The sequence below is a fragment of the Cyprinodon variegatus genome, unplaced genomic scaffold, assembly GCF_000732505.1.
Source record: "Cyprinodon variegatus isolate N-32 unplaced genomic scaffold, C_variegatus-1.0 Scaffold35, whole genome shotgun sequence".
Classification (NCBI taxonomy): Eukaryota; Metazoa; Chordata; class Actinopteri; order Cyprinodontiformes; family Cyprinodontidae; genus Cyprinodon; species Cyprinodon variegatus.
This window is the reverse complement of record NW_015150488.1, coordinates 668,833-688,564: the sequence shown is the minus strand read 5'-3', so window position 1 is coordinate 688,564 and position 19,732 is coordinate 668,833. Positions and strand designations below refer to the sequence as shown.

Sequence of the window (19,732 nt, the reverse complement as noted above, 5' to 3'; positions counted from 1 at the left end):
TCATAATTATTCACATGCTTCTGTTTTATTGAGCAGCCAGGTGATAATTTGGAACTAAGAGTCAGTTTTCATAAGGATTGATAGACTAAGAGGTTAATTTATGATTTATTAGGTGTTAATGGTCATTTTTAGAACATTTAACCAACCTGAATAAGTATAATGTTAGATGTATCAGTTGCTAAAACCTATTCTATTCAATTATTATGAATGAGGATCTCATATGCAAAAAATATCAAATTTAAGAACACTACTCTCCTTCATAGTAACAACTTTACATTTATTACATGGCCCTTTTGTTTATTAAAGGTAAAAAGAAACTTTAGAATACTAAATATATCTTCTGAATTCTAAAGAGGAAATTCATATTTGAAGTAGATGCATGTGAATTTTGAAAAGTGACACAGGAAACAACTGTTTTTGCAACAAATTTGAGGGGTTTTTTGAGTAATTTTTAGAGTTACTGCTCCTCTATCAGAACATACAAAACCATGTTTATTTCCATTCAGTTTATTCATATGTCGCCAATTCACAACATGTCATCTCAAGGTACTTTACACAATTTAAAGAGATCATATAGTCAAACTGAATAAAGTTTTCTATCTAAGGGAAACCAGTTGATTGCATCGACTCATTGACATGAAGGCAATCCCTCACACCAATCATGCTTGTAGTGACAGTGGAGAGGAAAAACTCCCTTTTAGAGGAAGTAACCTCAAGAAGAACCAGACTCAGTGTGAGCGGCCATCTGCCTAGACCTACTGTGGTTCAAGGAGAGCATAATGTTACAGACCGAACTAACAAATTCTGCAGAATGGGAGAATAGAGATATAATGAAGCGTGCTTTGGTGGTGCAGTGGTTTGCTCACATGACCCATGTATGAAGGCCTTAGTCCTCGACACGGGTAACCCAGGTTCGAATCCGACCTGTGGTCCTTTCCCACATGTCTCTACCCGTCTCATACCCCCTTTTCTGTCAGCCTACTGTCCATAAAACGAGCCACTAGTGCCATAGAAACTAAAAAAAAAAAAAAAAAAATAAAAAATAAAAAATTTGTTAAAATGAAAAACAAATGAGTGTGCCTCATCTGCAGAGACTAGTAGAGCAAAAAAAAAAAAAAAAAAAAACGCAGAATGATGAAAAAGGGGTCCCTATGTCCTCCAACTGTCTAAGCCTACCGCAGCATAACTATAGCGATAGCTCACATACGTTCTTGTGTATTTTAATATGTATATTTGTACCCTCTCTTCACTTAATATGTCTTGTACACAGTTAAATTTCTTTTTATAATTCTACTTTTATTTATTCATAAATAAAGCAAGAATAAAAACGAGCTCCAGAGCTGAAGTAATATGTTTTTTTAACAAGATTATCAAGAAAAGGAGGGGTCCCATCATTTTCAACCCCTCACTTACAAATCACTGTCCCAATTCGCCAGTGTTTACACACTTAAGCCTGTGCACTCGAGCCCTTATCTGCAGTTTGACCAAGTACACACTTCGTAGTGGGGGTTGGGGGTAGGGTGTAGTTTGAGTATTGAGACGACGCACAAGTTGGACTTATTTATGATTTATTCAGCATCAACACTTTGAGTTCCGCTGTATACATGATCAGTCAATTGAAGCCCATGGATTAAATTCTATTGAATTGAGATGTTTAATCTTAGGTGTAAAAATGCTTTAGTAATATCAACACAAAGTTCTGCACTCTGCTGCTTATTATTGACTTTGTTTAGTTGGCCTTGTCATATTAGTGTTATCAGTGCTTAATAAAAGATTCAAATACATATCAATTCAGTCTAAAACACAAATATGTTCTTATTTATTATTTTCTGACATCTACTATCATCCAGATAACTATTTTTAAATCTCTGAATTATAGAATCACTGAAGCACAGCATTTGAATAAATTTAGCTCACATAATTAGCATGTCAGAGGTCATGGGAATTAGTTTGCTATTTAGTTTACAAATTTCCTCTTATATTCCCTGCTGTTTGTGAATAAGGTTAGCCTTGTAGCTGTTTTAATTTCCTTGTCATTAGCTTGTTCTTTGTGTAGCTGCTGATTTACAAATTATAAACGTAAAAATCTATTACCGGTAAATTTTTTTGAATTGTCTGCTGCAGTTAGATTTATTTTGAGGACAATCATGAATAAGCAATTGCAACCTGTATTTTAGATAAGAATAGAAATGTAAAGCGTCCATAATATTTTTCCTTCCATGTCGCCAAAGTGTCTGGTGATCTTTTAAAGTGTTTTGATTAATACCTTTTCAAGCTGTCGGAAGATATTTTAAAGTTTCAAGGTTTTAAAGTCAGTCCTTGTTTTCATTAAGAATGATATAGAGTGCAACCAAGAAAATAATGAAAATAAAGGAAAAAATTATCATTAGATTTAAAGAAAGTAACTACAGCAATTGAACTAAATCTGTAACTGATTAATTAAGGAAACAAATACCCAACAGAGAACCCTCGAATTTATTATCCTTCAGCTGATCAGTGACTAAATGCCAAGTTTTCATTCATGAGACCTATTCAAGGATCCACTTCCTGGTGCTAAAATACTTTCTATGGCAACAGAAACTGTGAGAGATGGAATTGATGGACTATTGCTGATTACATGATACTAATTAAAACCAACCATAAATAGAATATCATCACACTCCATGACTGAATTATGCCCAGTGAAATGACAAAAATCTTGTTGGTGTTTTTCTTGCTGTTTAACCAGTGGGACCCTCAGGGCAGCCCTCAGACGAATCTTTCCGGTCCGGTCCTGCCGCCTGGCACGCCCTTCCCAAACCAGCCACAGCATCGCACATCTGTACCCGACTCCACAGAAGGCTTTGACCTGAACAAACCCGACCCTTATGACCTGTATGAGAAGTCAAGGGCAATCTATGAGAGCAGACGTAAGTCCAGAAAAAAACCCAAGTGACTCTTTCTTTGTTACTTACTACAGATTTAACAGACATATCAGCTTTTAAATACATGCTTCAATCCTACAACAATGGACGTCCTAGAGTGTCCTTGTCTTAATCTAGCACAGAAAAAGATATTTGAAACCAGACATAATTAGCCTACAAGTCCTGAAGCAACGTAGGCTTAACAAAGACTTGGAAAGTAAATTCTTGCTAAACTGAATGGATTAACATTGACCCCCTTTTGATTACACACAGACTTGTAGACATCTTAGTTTTACCTTCTGCTTCCACCCTCTACGTTACAACCCTTATCTGCTTTTGATCACATTTTCTGTCTTTTGCTCCTGATTGCTTATTCTGTATAATTAAGCTCCAGGAGGTTGTCTTTGTATTTGATTTTGGTTTATTGTAGGAGCTGTTACATCACAGTATACAGGTCTCTATTTTCAAAACTACTATTTCCCTTTTAAAGTGATGTGTACCTAGCTACCCATCTGTTGTTTTTTGTTATTGATAGGGCCCCAAAGCACATATGTCCTCCTAAATCTGGTTTTCCACATGGCAACATCTAAATAGTAATTGTCTGTGTGTTGGTTTTAGGTCCTGAATATGAGGAGGTGGAGGTCCACCTGCTGAGAGAGAAAACAGGCTTCGGCTTCCGCATCCTGGGGGGAGATGAGGCCGTGCAGGCTGTGAGTCCGGACGCCCGTGACAAGGCTCGTATGGGACGGGCTGGACCACACACATATTTAACCTCATTACACCTCTGTCACATCTTAGCACATCATCTCACCTAATGCAACCCTGTGCTCATCCATAAACAAAATCCTCTACCTTTCAAATATATTCATATCTTTTAAAGTTGTCCTTCATGCTGTAACGTCAGATTTCAGTGTATTTTATGGGAATTTTGTTTGGTAGGCCAGCATAAAGTCATTCATAATGAGGCTTAGAAGGTAGAGGAGAGCATTAATCAGAGAAACAGCCAAGCCCATGGTAACTCGAGAGGAGCTACAGAAATCCACAGCTTGAGTAGAAGAATTTGTTATCATGTTAGTCATACATTTCACAAATCTGAATGTATCTAATTGATGGAACATTGGCAAGGAGGAAGCCGGGAGAGGCCCTATTTGCAGTTTCTTACTATAAAGGAGCAAGCAAAATGTGAAAAAGGGTGTTTTAAAGGGATAACACCAAAGGTGAACTTTTGAGTATTGATGCAGAATGTTATTTGCAGAAGAAAAATTAAAACTGCACGTTTGAGAAGAAAAGCACAGTTTCTATAGTAAGAAATGCTACTGGGAGTATCATGCCTTTGAAAAGCTTTTCTTCAACAGGAACTGTTGAACTGGGCATTAGATAGAGCTAAGCACAGTGAAATCAGACAATCAAAGACTTAAAAATGGATCCTCACAGATCCAACCAGGCTAAACTTTAGGTATTTTGCAAATAAAAATGGACAAACAGTTCATTCTTCACATGAGTAATAGCTGACAAATGCATGTCTCAAAATACTTCCATCCATAACTGCATTGCAGATGTGACAGTACAAAGTTAAACCATCTACCGTATTATTTTGCTTTAAGTTTTTTTTATTTGTTGTTTTATTGATTTATTGCACATAATCCCTTTAAGATACACTAAAGTTTTTGGCTGTGACAAAACAGAAGCTGGAAAAGTTCAAGGAATGAATACTTTCATAAGGAGGTGCATCTCCAAGATACACAAAGATTTACACACCAACACTATAATCCTCTAACTGTTCACTGCCTCCCATACTGAAGTGATGCCTTGCTAATAAAACAGCATGACTGTGGTACAGAGTGAATTTGGCTGCAGAATGTCTGGAAGGTTTACCATGGTCCTCCATTTTTGTGTCATTCCACTGTTGCCTCCTTCTCATCTTCTACACCTTCATCTGCGCTGCTAATATTGATTGTCTTTCAACAGATTGTTATTGGCGCTATAATAGAGAACACTCCTGCTGAGCGCGACGGCCGGCTTCGACCCGGGGACGAGCTAATTTCAGTGGATAAAAACGTGGTTGCTGGGAAACCGCACAAATACGTCATTGACTTGATGCACGCAGCCGCCCGCAATGGTCAAGTCAGCCTGACTGTGAGGAGAAGAGTGCAGATGCCTGGTGAGGACATGTTTTATTTCTTTTTCTTTTTTATAACACTAGAGAACAAGTTGCTCAGTTCACTGGCATCAGACAAAAAACATGACAAAAACATGACAAAACGCCCATGCTGACAGCTCGGTTTTCTGTGGTAGGAGATCATACTTGTACAATTGAATAAAATATCTACATCCACAAATTAGCTTTTCTCACAATTTCAAACTGGATCAGACTAAACCTTTTCTTTGTTTTAAGTCTGGTTCATCCTGTTCCTGTAGTAATAGTATAGGAATAATGTCCACTCATTTCAATGTTAAGGAAGGGGACAGGTTCTGTGCCACATAGATGGAAATGTTCAGATCATAACGGCTGAAGTTGGAGACTTTATTAATCCATGGTGACTAGAACTGTAAATCCAAAAACAACTTCAAACTGAGATTACAGTTTGCATAAACTACAACTGAAATTTTTGACCATTATGGTTAAAAAATGTGAATCTCTTTGTTCTACTGCAAGGTGCTGGTGCCCTTCACATATCGGTTAGCATTATGAAGAGAGATATTTTGATGTACCGATCTCAGATGTCCAGTATTTAGCAGAAAGTTTGTGGGCGGAGCTGTAAAGGTGTTTGACAGCAAGGCAGCCTTTGAACATGGCTCAGCAATAGAGATGCACAATTCAATTTTTCCAGTCCAATACCAATAACATGGCTGAGTGTATCGCCTGATACCCGATACTGATCTAACACTACTTTTGAAGAAATTAACAGTGAGATTATAAATTCATGAAATTGTCCAGTTTTCACAGTCTTTCATATGAGCATAATAATCATATGCCTAAATCGACTGGCGCTCGCTCAGAATAAGATGGTACTTTGTTGCCCGACATAATTCTCGAGGGACTGCCTTGTGGGAGGGTCTAGCAAGACACCCACACACAGACAGGGAGCAGAGCAACCAGCATTGGACACAAAATGCCAAAAGGCAAGTGCAGCTTCACAGATTAACTCCAAAAAAATTTGATTCCCAGTTGCGACTCAATGGAAGGCTGAGTGCACCCTGTGTAAAGCTGGCACATTTGTTTCAGTGTCTAATAAAGGTGCACATGGATGCGGAAAAGAATAAACTGTGCAAGGTGAGAGCTCCTCTGCAAAGTTGACTGAATGCTTTCTTAGACCTGGGAAAACAGAGGATGCTGTAAAGTGGTAATTTGTTGAAGCTGTATTTTCTAATACAGAAGAGGTCATAATTAGAACCTTATTTGAGTTTATGTATTTTAAAATGGAGCTATAATTTTGTTAATGGTTGTTACAGATTTTGTTTGAATACAAACATTATTTTTGTACCTTTTAGGTATAATAAAGCATGTTCATTAACCTCTGAGAAGACTGTCTGAATCCGTCTCGAGGCTGGGCAAATTGTTCTTAATTAACCATATACTTGTACTTTGCCATGCGAGTGAAGGGATCAGGGTGAAATAAACATTGTAAAAGAAAAGGTAAAAAATGAACACAGATCATGGTTCTCACTAACATATTTCAGCATGGCGACTCCCGGAAATGTTTACCAGAATACAGTGAAATTAGTTTTGTAGTAGTGTCAGCCCTTTACTGACGTCTGGGCTCCACCTACGCAGGTGAGTCAGAGCAACAACTCTGTGTCAGTGTGATAGTTTTCATATTAAGGAAATATATTATTATTGCCTCCAAACACGGAGCAACGATCTAAATAAAAATGGGCTTAATTAATTAGTTAAATAAAAGAAAGATGATATGGGTGTAGCATTTAAAAAAAAAAGGAAGCCTGCTGAAGGATTAAAAAACAATTGATCCAAATCACACAGTTCAAAAGAAAATTCTATTAGAATAAATGACTAGGGAATTCAATATTAATTCCTTGAAGAAGGCAATAAAAATGTGTTAAAAACCCTTTGTCTTGTTTCTCATTACTTGACATTCAGTAAATAGAAATAATTTGGGCTTTCCTAATTTAACATAGGCTATAATGTTTGTTATTTTATGTTACATTTTGAGAAAAAAATGGCAAATTGTTTTATCAGGGTATTTAAGCATTTTGATTCAACCTTTTTCTGTCATGATGGGTTCACTGAAAGCGACCCAAGAATGCAGAACACCACTGACGGACACAAGGATGAAAGTTTAACAGTTTTATTTATGCACAAGCACACTGAATATTCTGGTTCAGGTTCGGGGCCTGGATTCTGGTTCACCGGAGTCTGCATGAGAGACAGTTCAGTTAGCGTTGCCAACAGAGGTTTGACTTCCAGAAGTTTACCGATTGTACCTTGAGGGTTCTTGAGGTTAGCTTTGGGAGAGTCACTGTTGGTTCTGGAGAGGAGCTCATCAGCAGAGTCCGTAGCTGCTTCAGCGTCTCACGTCTAATTAGAACAGACCTTGGCTTTGGGTTTCCCAGCTCAAGTCCAGAGCTGCTTGAGGGTTCTCTGTGAATCTTCAGGTTTGGCTCAGAGGGTCAGCTCGGCAGGTTAGCTCTTCCTGAGCTTTCACAGAGGAGGCACAGGTTTCCTGGAAAACAGACACAGGGGTTAGAATCCAAGCTGGATTCAAAAGTCATCAAATTACTCTGAGGATCTAGGCTTAAGCGCTGACCAACTGGAACAACACTGCGGCGTTGAGGCAAGGTCTGAAGACAGCTTAAGTAGTGGATCCTCTGATGATCTGCAGCTGTGCAGGAGGCTCCCTCAGAGGATCCACGGTGGACTCTGCTGGAGAAAGGTGGGATTTCTCCAGCTCCCAACATTTTCCTGCTGTCCTTGTTTTGTTGGAGGCTTCATGATTTAAAAGTCATTCTGATGGAATATTCAAAAATGCAAACATGTTACAGAACTAAAATAATACTTGAACCCTGTATTGTCTGTTTTGTTTTAATGCATCATTGACAGACAGATTGATGTTACAGTTACAGTAGCTCTTTTTCTCTCTTTTCCTTCAGGCGAGCCTTGTCCAGTAAATGGTCGCAGTCCTGGTTCGGTGTCAACGCAGCACAGCTCTCCTCGCAGCGATGCAGCCTCCGCACCGGTCCCCATACCTGCAAATGCCCCCGCTACCACCTCACAACCGGAGGGATCGGCTCTGCAAACCAGCGACGTTGTTATAAATCGCAAGGAGAACGAGGGCTTTGGCTTTGTAATAATCAGCTCCTTGAACAGACCAGAGAATACCACAGTTATCAGTGAGTTCATCCTGTAGTCTTATGAGCCCTAAAGAGGGGATATTAACTTTTTTTGATGAAATATCAGATATATATCACAGAAAAAATGTAATGATATCCGACATTATTAGTTGTTCACTTGGAACAGAATAGAAAAGAATAGAATAGAATAGAATAGAATAGAATAGAATAGAATAGAATAGAATAGAATAGATGTAAGATAAATAAAAAAAATAAAAAGCTATAAACTGGAAACTATACACTGGGCCAAAATTTCAACCTTAAAACAAAATATGTGTAAATTCTTAAAAGATATACTCAAATAAAACAATATAGAATTTAAGACGAGATGAAATAAACAATGTGCCACTATGTCAGTAATTAAAAAAGATACATGGTGTGTCTTCACACTGTTGGGTTAAGAAACAAAACACTATTTACAACAGTTGAGGTGGCTCGGACATCTTCTTCGGATGCCCCCTGGACGCCTCCCTCGGGAGGTGTTCCAGGCACATCCCACTGGGAGGAGGCCCAGGGGACGACCCAGGACACGCTGGAGAGACTACGTCTCTCGGCTGGCCTGGGAGCGCCTAGGGCTTCCCCCAGCAGAGCTGGAGGAGGTGTCTGCGGAGAGGGAAGTCTGGGAGTCTCTGCTTAGTCTGCTGCCCCCGCGACCCGGTTCCGGATAAAGCGGGAGACGACGAGTATGAGTACGAGTATTTACAACAAAAAAGACAAACTGCAAATAAAATGCTGTGATATCAACACATTTAGTTTGATCGGAGCAGCAATGGTTATAAATTCTAAGAGCTGCTGGGAAGTGGGATCTCTGATAACCTTCCTTTGTGCACCAAGGATGCAACAGTGTGTCACTGAATGGGCTCTCTGTTAAAACTGACTCACACAAATGGATTAGGAGCATCAGTCATTCAGAGCAACTCAAAGTGGAGCAGCCATTCATCTTTCATTTTGAAAGGAGTGAGCTGAGGTGAAACCTTTCAAGTATGAGGGTTAGGGGTAGGCTGGTCCCTCTGGACCTGCTATGTCTGTATGGATGAATGGATGGACAACCTTCATTATGGTTAACGTTGAGGATGTTATGCTGAATGGTCTCAGGTTTTAAAAATCTATAGTAGTTTGATGTTTGAACTGATATATTCAGTTCGTCATGTTAGTGAAGGGTTCTCTTAAATCACAAAACAACACATAAATAAACACTCTAAAGTTCACTATTTTTCAGCTTGGCATGATTTTCTTGTAATTCTACTTCATATTAACTTGGTGCAAGAGGTTTTTTAACCAAATTGGTTTTCTTAAAAAAATAAAAACGAACACACTTCCACAGTCGGAGGCTGTAGAATTTAAAGCAATTCTAACTCGTCATTTATTCTTTCTTGACATCTCCATTTTTAAAACTGCCACTGGCTACAACCTTATTACTGTCTGTGTCCAGCTGTGCCTCACAAAATTGGACGCATCATTGAAGGAAGCCCTGCGGACAGATGTGGAAAGCTAAAGGTGGGGGACCGAATTCTGGCTGTGAATGGACAGTCTATCATCAGCATGCCTCACGCTGATATTGTCAAGCTCATCAAAGACGCTGGACTAACAGTGACACTGCACATCATACCAGAAGAAAGTAAGTGTCCGTGTGTGGAATTAAATCAGATGTTACTTAATTGCCAGAACTCGTTGTATTCTAAACAGATAAAGATGTTTATTTCATGTCAGTGTAATTTGTTTTTTTTCATTCTCCGTTGAGCTTTTCGTGTTGCCATGTTACAACCACAAACTTTAGTGTATCTTATAAGATAAATTCATAGTTTAATCAGATGTTGGAAGAGGAATGGTTTGGGTCCTTTGTGGCTTTCGTTTTTTATATGCTTCCCTCAACTGGCATTATAAAATCTTTTAATAGGTTTTATAATGCCAGATAATTCCTCATCACTTTTATGTTGATGACGTTAAACTATTTGTGTTGTTTAAACTTTATCAGCTTGGCAGGCTGTCCAACCTTGTCCACTTTTTATCCAAGGTCTGTGATTGGCTGTCCAGCATTTTTCTCCTTGACCACTTTATATCCAGGCCGAAGATTATTTATTTGATGTTGTTACAAAATATGTCGCTTTTCATTCCCTCCGTTCGTAAGCTCAGGGTCTGTTAGTTTTTCCACAACCCAAATTGAAAACCAAGGAGGATCAAGCCTTTCAGTCTGTGGCACCAAGGCTGTGGAACAGTCTACCTCTGCAGCCATCTTTAGTTGACCCTTTGGACTCTTTGTTTTTAAAACGTGGCTTTTTTTTAAATATTCATTTTTATCATGATTTGTTTTTAACTTATCTTATTTCTGTTAATTTATATTTTGATTGTTGTTTTATTTGTTTACTGTGCAATGCTTGGTGATTGCTTTATCTGTGAAAGGCGCTTGATATACTTTATTACTTATTTACAGTTTTGGCCAACTTTAAATTTTAAGATTACATATTTTATGTCTTCATTTATGTCTCTAGAAGTACAAAACATTTAGAGATATACCACAAAATGCTTACAGCTATTTGTTACAGAAGTAACTGACTCATGATGAGTGCTAAAAAAGCGCCCCCCCCTCCCAGGTTTTTTACTTTAAAATTACACAAAATTTTGTGTTGATTTGATATAATCCAAATAAATTACATTTAACTGTGTTATATGTCATAATGTAAAAAAAATGTGAACATATTAAAGATGAAAACTTTTAGAATTTACTGTATTTTACTAACATACAGTACCGGGTAGTTGGTGGTATTTCTTTGCTAGATGGTGGCATATTTTCCCATCTTAAGTATTTTTTCTATTTTTAGTCTATTCTTGTCCTCTCCCTTTCAAACCACCTTTTCTACTGGGGTAAAATTTAGGTTTAACCTTCTGTCTTTAACAGGTTCCCAGTCTGGACCCAACTCAGAGAAGCAGAGCCCCATGACCCAGAAACACAGTCCACAGACCCAGCCTAGTCCTGTAGCCCAGCCAAGCCAAGGAGGCGCCCAGTCAAGCCAAATGGCTGCTCAGTCTGGCCAAACGACGGCTCAGCCGGGTCAAGCAGCAGTCCAGCCTGGCCAGACAGCAGCTCATACTAACCAAACAGTGGGTGGACCTCCTGCACCAGCAGCCTCCCAGCCTGCACCAGCAGGAACCCAGCAGAGCCCAATCACTCAGCCCTCTGGCCTTCCTCCGCACCTATACCTCCATGACGGCAGGTGAGATGCCATGTAGAGAAATGTTCAATGTCTTGGTAACTTCTTTGATAATATCTGGAAGAAAAAGATATGAGATTTCCTTAGGTATCAGATTCTGTTCAGAGGAGAGAATGTATTCTTTTCTTGCATGCCAGAAAGTTCACAGGGAAAAACATGTGACTGCAGACAGTTTTCTTCCCAGTCTGGATGTCAGGCTGGCCGTGTTGCATAACACCACTTAGCGCCTAGCATCAGTGAATAATTTACCATACGGTATCTCTTTTATAATTCAGGAGCACTGCAATCAGGCCGTATTACGTGTCAAAACTTTCAAAGTGTGAGTGCTTGCTTTGATAGGTATGTAAGTCCCAGTCCAGAACTCACTAAGCAGAACTCCCTGAGCTGTACATTTATACCAGGTTTACAAAAAAAAACTGAAAAGAAGCTTTAAAAACTGGAATTCTTATTTCCATCCTTTATCTCCATCTGCACGCATGCAGGAATTCTTACCCACCGTTATCCTGGTATGTTAGATATTTCTCTACTGATTAACCTCCAGTGGACTCCACTGAGGTTATGACTTCTTAAAAACACTGCTCTCTTTCTTGTGACACAAAGCCCAGCTGTCATCTTGTTGCTGATTTTCCTTCTTTTAGGTCAGAGGTAAAAGCAAGACAGGATGTCAAACCAGATTTCCGTCACCCTCCATTTACTGACTATCGGCAGCCTCCTGTTGACTACCGTCACCCTCCGGTGACTGATTACCGCCAGCCTCCAACGTTGGACTACCGACACCCGCCTGGCCTTCTGGACTTCAGGCAGCATCCTGCAGCAGCACAGTTTCCTTTGGGAATCCCTGCTGATTTCCGACTACAGGTAGATCCAGAGCAAAGACCCATCTGTGCCTGTTTGACAGTGTTCCCTAATTTGTATGCAGATTCTATAACACCCAGATTAATAAATAACTTTTATTGCTTTTTTGGCGTCGTAAACATACGCATTTGTTAATCTGGGTCTTCATATTGTTCTGCAGGACTATGATTATTTTACAGTGGAGCTGGAGAAAAGTGCAAAGGGTTTCGGCTTTAGTATTCGTGGGGGCAGGGAGTACAGCATGGACCTGTTTGTGCTGCGGCTTGCAGAGGATGGTCCTGCAATACGAAACGGAAGGATGAGGGTGAGGTGAACTCTTTGCAAGCTCAGAAACAATTTCATGTAATAATAGCTATGCTGCTTTATAAGAGTAATCTACCATCTGAAATTCCCCATCTTCTGTCACTTACAACCAAAAACATCCATGTTTTCTATTAGGCTTTTATGTAACAGCTGCAGTTTTTGGGGTGGAATGGAAATGTTCTGAAAGCTGTACAAAATGAAATTTTGTTCCGTAAACACTGTGTATAAAATGACAATAAAAGTTGTCTAAGTCTAAAGGCTAAGTATAACTTTTGCACATCTAAACAGTTGTTTTCCCCTTTTGCAAAATATCTTGACCTCAGTCAGATTGGATCAAGACTGTGGTTTAAATAAGACAAATTAATACACTATGATTTAATGAATGTATTCAGGTTTTTATTGTCTGTTTAGAGTATTTTTCTCCAGGTTGATAAACCTGTGCCCTATTCTTCAGGCAGGTTTTCTTCCTGGATTGCCTTGAGTTTTGATCCAGACGGTGATTGAGCAATACTCTATGAAACGGTTTAAAGATATTGTTTTAGAAGAATCAGAAATATATTTCTTGGTCAAGGTTTTATGGAAAAATAAGGGATTTGATTTCAGTTTTAGTTACTGTTAACATACAAGTATTAAGTCTAAATAAATAAATCTTAGAACAAATAAGATAGATGAAAAAAAGACCAATACGGGAATGTGCTTACTTCCAATACATATATGTATTTTTATTTTTTTTTTTTTTTTTCATTTTTTCCCTAATGGTGAAATAGTATAAATATTCGCCTTTTGTTACAGTAGAGCAGCTGGCTGCTCTGACTGTAAGGTTTGCAACAGAGAGACAGCCAGAAGAAGAAACTGTCTCTGTGGTGGCTGCTTTTTGGAAGCAGTCTGCCGACCTTAAGGTAACATTTTAAACAGTTTATGGCCAGGATGTGGTGTCTGAATCTGCCCTGAGGATCTTCCTGTTCACTGTAGTTTGAGTCTTTTCTGTTGTGTGGATGAACCAAGCGACAGTGAGGGACTTAGTCTGAATAAGGGTCATATTAAAATCAGCCAGCAGCTCCTGGCCGTCTAATGCTGGAAGTCTAATGCTGATGTACCTGATGTAATCGGTCTTGATGAGGAGGGTCAGGGGAGGCGGTGTAGGGGGTGTTCGCCGGAAGTCCACTGTCATGCCAACAGTCTGATTATAGGTTAATGTCGAGGTGTTTAACTAATTAACTAATTAGTGGTTTGACTAAATTTTATTTTGGGTTATCAGTTTACCCATGTATATTTGTTAAATACATGTGAGTGCCACGTCAGTAATTTGTAAAAAGGATCATTTTTAACATATTTAACGTTCTAATAAACTACATTGAATTTCTGGTCGTAATGTGACAAAATGTAGGAAAAGTCCAGGTGGTGTGGAGAGTTACTGTATTGTGCTTAAAAGCAAAGTGAAGGAAATCCTTTTACTGACGTCTGATTGATTTTGAAAGCCAGTCTTCCAGGGATAAACGGGGACTAACAAGGCTGGACCTTCACCTGTGTTTGTCTTTGTGTTTGTGTGTGTACTTGTTGCAGGTGGGGGATCAAATCATAGAGATTAACGGAGACAGCACCCGGGACATGACTCATGCGCGTGCGATTGAACTCATAAAGGCGGGAGGCAGACGGGTCAGGCTGCTGCTGAAGAGGGGCACGGGACAGGTCCCTGAATATGGTGGGTCTGCCTGGAACAAGGATAATTCACTAAAAGGCTCAATCTTTCTACTTCAAGTCCCTGTTTAGCCTCTGACCTGACTATTCTCTCACAATTTTTTTTGCCCCTCTTGCCAGGCCTTCTCTCTCTTTTTTTTATGAACCTTAAATCAAACGCTGATAACTTGTTGCATTTTATCCTTGCTTTTCTATTCTCTCCTGTGTAACTGAGCTCATCTTCATATATTAAACTGTTTCCTACCAAACTGCCGGTATGTCTCTGTAACAGCCTTCATATACTGTAACCCATCAGCTTTAAGTCTAATGATTGGTTAGGCTTTTACTTGCCTTCCCTTAGGAATGGTACCTTCCAACCTCTCCATGTGTATGAAAGGTGACACTCTAAGCTCCCCCTATTTCTTCCTCATGGGCCACTCTAAAGACACGGTTCGTGGAAAACTGCATGTCTCTCTTTTAACATACTACTCTGTGTGCTCTCTGCATGCATTTGCATTTATGTGCTTATAGATGCATGGCTACGATAACAGCCCAATATGAATCTGCATTTCTGACCATACCCTCATTGAGACATTAACATCATGTTAAAAATGTTATACTTTTATTGAACACTTAGTTTTCCATTTTGAAATTATTGAATTTTCTTTAATACACAGAGTCTTACACAAAGGCTTAAATATATACACACACGCCCACCTGTGTTCTGTTAGTTGTCCTTTAGCAAGTTTTACATCTGTCACTAAATTTTTGTCGCCATCAACAGGCTTCTGACATAATTCTGGCTACGTCTTTGACAAATCGACTCAGCAGAAACTGTGTAGGTTATTTAAACCGCTCCTGGCTTTGAACTGACTTACATTTTCTTGATCGGGCGAAGTTTTGACGTTTGCTTGAGATTATTGTCCTGTTGGAACAGGAAAGGAAATTGATAATGATGCTGAAGAACTACCCAAAAACTACTGAGATTAATGTATTTTAATAAAGTACAAGTAGCTGAATCTAGAATGTCCTTCTGCATTAAAGTAAGCCTAATTAAAAGAAGACTTCACTCTAAAATCAACATCATCTAGAGGGATTGAAATTAGCGTTAGTATGTAGAGAAAAGACAATAACCTAATGAAGGAAAGTTTGTTCAGCAACACAAAGATCAAGATATTTGGCTACAATTAACAAAAGTCCACATTAATATGTGGAAGACTCACGAAAGGCTTTTAAGCTAAAACACTGTAACAACTACTGAGCATGATGGTGGCAGTATCATGCTGTGAGTCTGGAGGACAACCTCCAAGTTTAAATTAACAGTTAAATGGCTGAAAATTGGACAGCCATGAGAGTTGTGAAAAAAGAAAAATTACCCTAAACATGCCAAACCTGGTTTTGCAGTGGCTGAATAGGGTAAGATTGGGTCACTGGAAAAGCCTTAAAAAAAATCTGCTGATTGTGCTAAAAAGTAGAATTCTTCGCAGAAAATGAAACAATTTTTAGATTTCATGTTAGAGGCTTGTTAACGACAGCAAACTTTTTAATAAGCAGCAAATCGTTCAAGCACATGTAGCCTTATATTAGCAGGGGTGTTTGTATATATTTATTCCTGCATGCATATGTTTACCCTGTGTGAAGAAAACATTTACATTAAATCAAATATCATTTGTTTAAAAATGCTAGCTGTATTTGAGTTAACTCTACAACCCCAGAAAGGGTCAAACTCATATGTTTTGTTAACAGACACAAATAACATGATGCTGATGTCTATGAATGAATGTAAACTTTCAACCAGAACTGTGAGCATCTGTTTGGAATATGGTTTGAAGAGATACTGTAGAGGAAACTGCATCATTCTGAGGGCTGTGCAATATTTCACACCATACCTACAGTAATATATTCAAGTATAGGCATGCAGCTCACTCTGTTTTTTTGTTATATTTTTCTGTTATCCTTCTATTTGCTGTTTGCATGTGCATGATGGTTGTGCTGTTGTTTCATTTGGATCCTCAAAATAGGATTTTCTTTTTCCTACAGACTGTGCCAGCCCCTGGGATTCCCTTTCTACAGCCCACTCTGCCCTGCAGGAAGTGACCCTGGAACCCCTTCTGAATCCATTACTTACCTCCCATCCAGCTCCATCCCCAGACTCTCCTCATCGCCTCCATCTAGAGGCCAAAGTGTGCATGGCAGAAAAAGCTCCACTGCTGACAGACCACAGCTCCATCAGAAGGGCAATAGGTGGCAGGTCCACTGAGCAGAAGTGTGTCAACATGGGGCAGGGAGCCCTTCAGGGGTCTGGAGAGGTGAACCGTGCACATGGAGATAAGCCGCCGCGGGCTTTGTCTCACAAAGCTGTGGTGGGAAGGTCTATTGAGAGGCAGGAGAGCTGCTCGCCTTGTAGTGAGAGGAAGGGCAGACAAACACATGCAGCAGGCATCGTTTCACCTTGGGACCCATATGTCACAGTGAATCTGAACGGAGCCTCTCTGGGAGGAGGAGACGGACCTGTCAGCCTCCAGGAAAGGCTGATGTCCAGGAATCTGCCTCCCAGAGAAGACGAGAATGCCAGTGGCCTCAGTAGGGTTTGCTGCCCTTCTAAAACCATCGAAGGTCCTCCAGCCAGGAGCGCAGCCGCCTCCCCGGGGCCCTGGAAAATCCCTGGGCCTGACAAGCTGCCTGGCACCCTGAGGTCCTGCACCTCCACGGTGAGCAGGTAGAATGGATCCTCACAGTGTTTCGCTCCGTATTCAGTTTCCTTCACCAGGAATCCATACTCCTCTAACCTCACCATCCTGATTTCCTCCCCACCTCTTTATGAAGTCTGTTTATACATGTATTTTTATTCAAACAAGAAGATTATTACACCCACTACCTTAAGGACTGAAGAAACTTTAAAACCTGATGGAGGACACTTACACCTAATCAAATCACATATTGAAGTGATGAGCCTCATACCTTTACCAACTCAACTGAAGGTATACAGCAGGGAAAGCTAGTAGTGAACACATTGGCATTTTAATTTAGTAAGCATATTTCTCATTCAAACCAGATAAGCTTAACAATAAATATAAAAGAATCAACAGAGAGGAATATATAAGTTGTATGTAAAAAAGTGAAATGCACAGGAAATAAGTCTGATCATGGTTCTTAAAATTGTGTTAATGACATCTTGAGAACATAACTTATTACTAGGCCTCTTTTATGCTCTGCTCTTCAGTTCTTTCCATACATTTTCAGTTGCCTTCAAATCAGATGACTGACTGGGCCTTTATAGGACCTTTATTTCTTTTATATTAGCTTACAGTTTCCTTTGACAAGTCTGCAATCAGTGTTTGATCCATGAATTTCCTGCTATGTTTAAGTAGTCATCCTTCCCTCAGTTATATAAAGGCGTGCAAGTGTCACATGCTATGATGTTTCTACCTCCAAACTTCAATTTAACTTGCTATAATGCAAATTGGGACGACATGCAAACAGAAGATCAGGCTGTTTCCCACCAGTATTTAGTTTGCTAATTTAGATGTTGTGTAGCAAGCTTTTATTAATTAGCTTAGTATTCTGCATGCAACTTTCCTAAGATCATTGACATTAAGGACAATAATCCTCTCATAAAAACAAGGTATTTTCTAAGCTCTCTTTGAATTCTTTTTGATTTTGCACAATCTTACTGATAATTCCTTTTTCCATTTCCGATTCAATACTGATATTTGAGCTTTGAGTATTGACTGGTGCTGCTATAGAACCGATACAATATCAGCAGGAATTAACATACTTTTGTTGCTTATTTTGTTGGGTGAAATGTTAGAAGAAACTTAAGTTAATTAATTCAAATGGAGAACACTAGTCAACAACAGGCATAAGAACAACTAACCCATTTAAATTGAACCAAAGGGTAATTAAGCCATAAACAGAAGTGGAGTGTTTCTATCGAACTCCTTATTTCAGAGATTTGAGATGAAGGCTGAAATATACATTCCAATTGTGAGGTTTTTGGCTGAAATCAAACTGATTTCCAATATACAGAGGGGGCATGCCTAGAAATTAGGTTCTTTTATTTTGAAAATTGCTTCAATGATACGAACTGGAACAATCAGAAGTACCGTTTGTAATTAATGCTGTCAGATAACTTTTGCAGCAATAAGTTTGTAAAAGTGCAGAAAGATCTTTGCAGATGCTTTTGTGCTGTACCTTTTTAACAAAGAACTATAGTCTAGACTATGTTAGGACTAACCCAGCTTATACCAGCTTATACCTTGTATGGGAGCAGCGTCTATTTAAAAAAAAAAAAAACTGACAGATTAAACCCCTTTTTTTCCTTATCTCCCCACCTTATTACACATATTCTACTCTATGCACTAATTAGTGTGATGGTACTTACACATAATTGGATTGTTGCAGGAATATCATATATATATATATATATATATATTTTTTTTTTAAGTGTTATTTTTGTCAGTGTTCAATATTTACTTTCCCTGCTGACCATAAGCCCATCTATTTTTGCTCCATCTCTCTGTGAAGATGAGATTTAAACATTTTTGAGTCATGTAGAAGTAGTGAAGCTGAGGCTCTTGATCCATATGTTACATGCCTACAAATATATACTGTAAATGTAAAGAAGATGTGAAAATTATGTACATTTGGTATACTCAAAAGCAGACCTGTTGGTGTTTTTGAGACAGTGTTGTAGTTAGATTCTTGTACAAAAAAAAAAACAACAACAAACAAACGGTGAGATAAGTATCGTGGGACAGTATTTTAGGAGCACTGTTTCCATGGCCTTGTCCATATCGACATATCAAAGACTGTCACCAAACCGCAGAGGGAGGCGGTGTTTGCGTGCATGGATTTAAGACGTCAGTCTTTCTGAAGAGGAGCTCATCTCTGGAGCTGAATGGGATTCGTGGAAGATGGGATCTTTTTAATCTACCATTTTCAAATAACTGAGAACGTTTGGCTTAGTAAGAACTCCTGCTACTTCTGAGTTGGGGGCCTGATCACACTTCGACCATGCAGTCATTGTGCAGTTATAAAGGTGTGTTGTCATTCAACGCCCGAAAGGAAAACTTCGTCCAGTCTCCTATTTCTATGCCTTTTAACTGTGCTAAGTGTACCACATCACTGTGGGAGAGGGGAGGAGGAGGTCAATGGTTATAAGGTGAGGCAGAGTGCCTTACTCAAAATAATGCAGAGCCGGGATTTGTTTTTGGGGGAACTCTTTGATCACTGCGGAGATCTGGAGCCTATTTTTGCTTCAGACATTAACGCCAACCAGTATCTATCTGGATGCACTCTAATGCTGTAAAGATAGGCCCCGTCAATTATTGCAATTGTCCCCAGAGTGTTGGAGATGGGGAGCAAAATGTAGCCTGTAGCATCACATCCTCTCCTTGAAGTAATGCCCAACTCTTTATCAAGACGTGCTTAACA

The 19,732-nt window shown here is 39.2% G+C and overlaps 1 protein-coding gene across 1 annotated transcript in view; it reads left to right on the top strand.

The window, feature by feature from the left end:
* magi2 (membrane associated guanylate kinase, WW and PDZ domain containing 2) overlaps positions 1 to 18,693 on the top strand; it is a 126,894-nt gene extending 108,201 nt beyond the window's left edge. The window contains exons 13-23 of the mRNA XM_015404087.1: positions 2,729 to 2,909; positions 3,522 to 3,637; positions 4,872 to 5,064; positions 8,013 to 8,252; positions 9,685 to 9,870; positions 11,149 to 11,464; positions 11,944 to 11,967; positions 12,100 to 12,319; positions 12,477 to 12,620; positions 14,183 to 14,321; positions 16,337 to 18,693. Coding sequence (XP_015259573.1) covers positions 2,729 to 2,909; positions 3,522 to 3,637; positions 4,872 to 5,064; positions 8,013 to 8,252; positions 9,685 to 9,870; positions 11,149 to 11,464; positions 11,944 to 11,967; positions 12,100 to 12,319; positions 12,477 to 12,620; positions 14,183 to 14,321; positions 16,337 to 17,019 — 2,442 coding nt within the window. The 3' untranslated portion in view covers positions 17,020 to 18,693. The remainder of the gene's footprint in view (positions 1 to 2,728; positions 2,910 to 3,521; positions 3,638 to 4,871; positions 5,065 to 8,012; positions 8,253 to 9,684; positions 9,871 to 11,148; positions 11,465 to 11,943; positions 11,968 to 12,099; positions 12,320 to 12,476; positions 12,621 to 14,182; positions 14,322 to 16,336) is intronic.
* Positions 18,694 to 19,732: the final 1,039 nt, after the last annotated feature.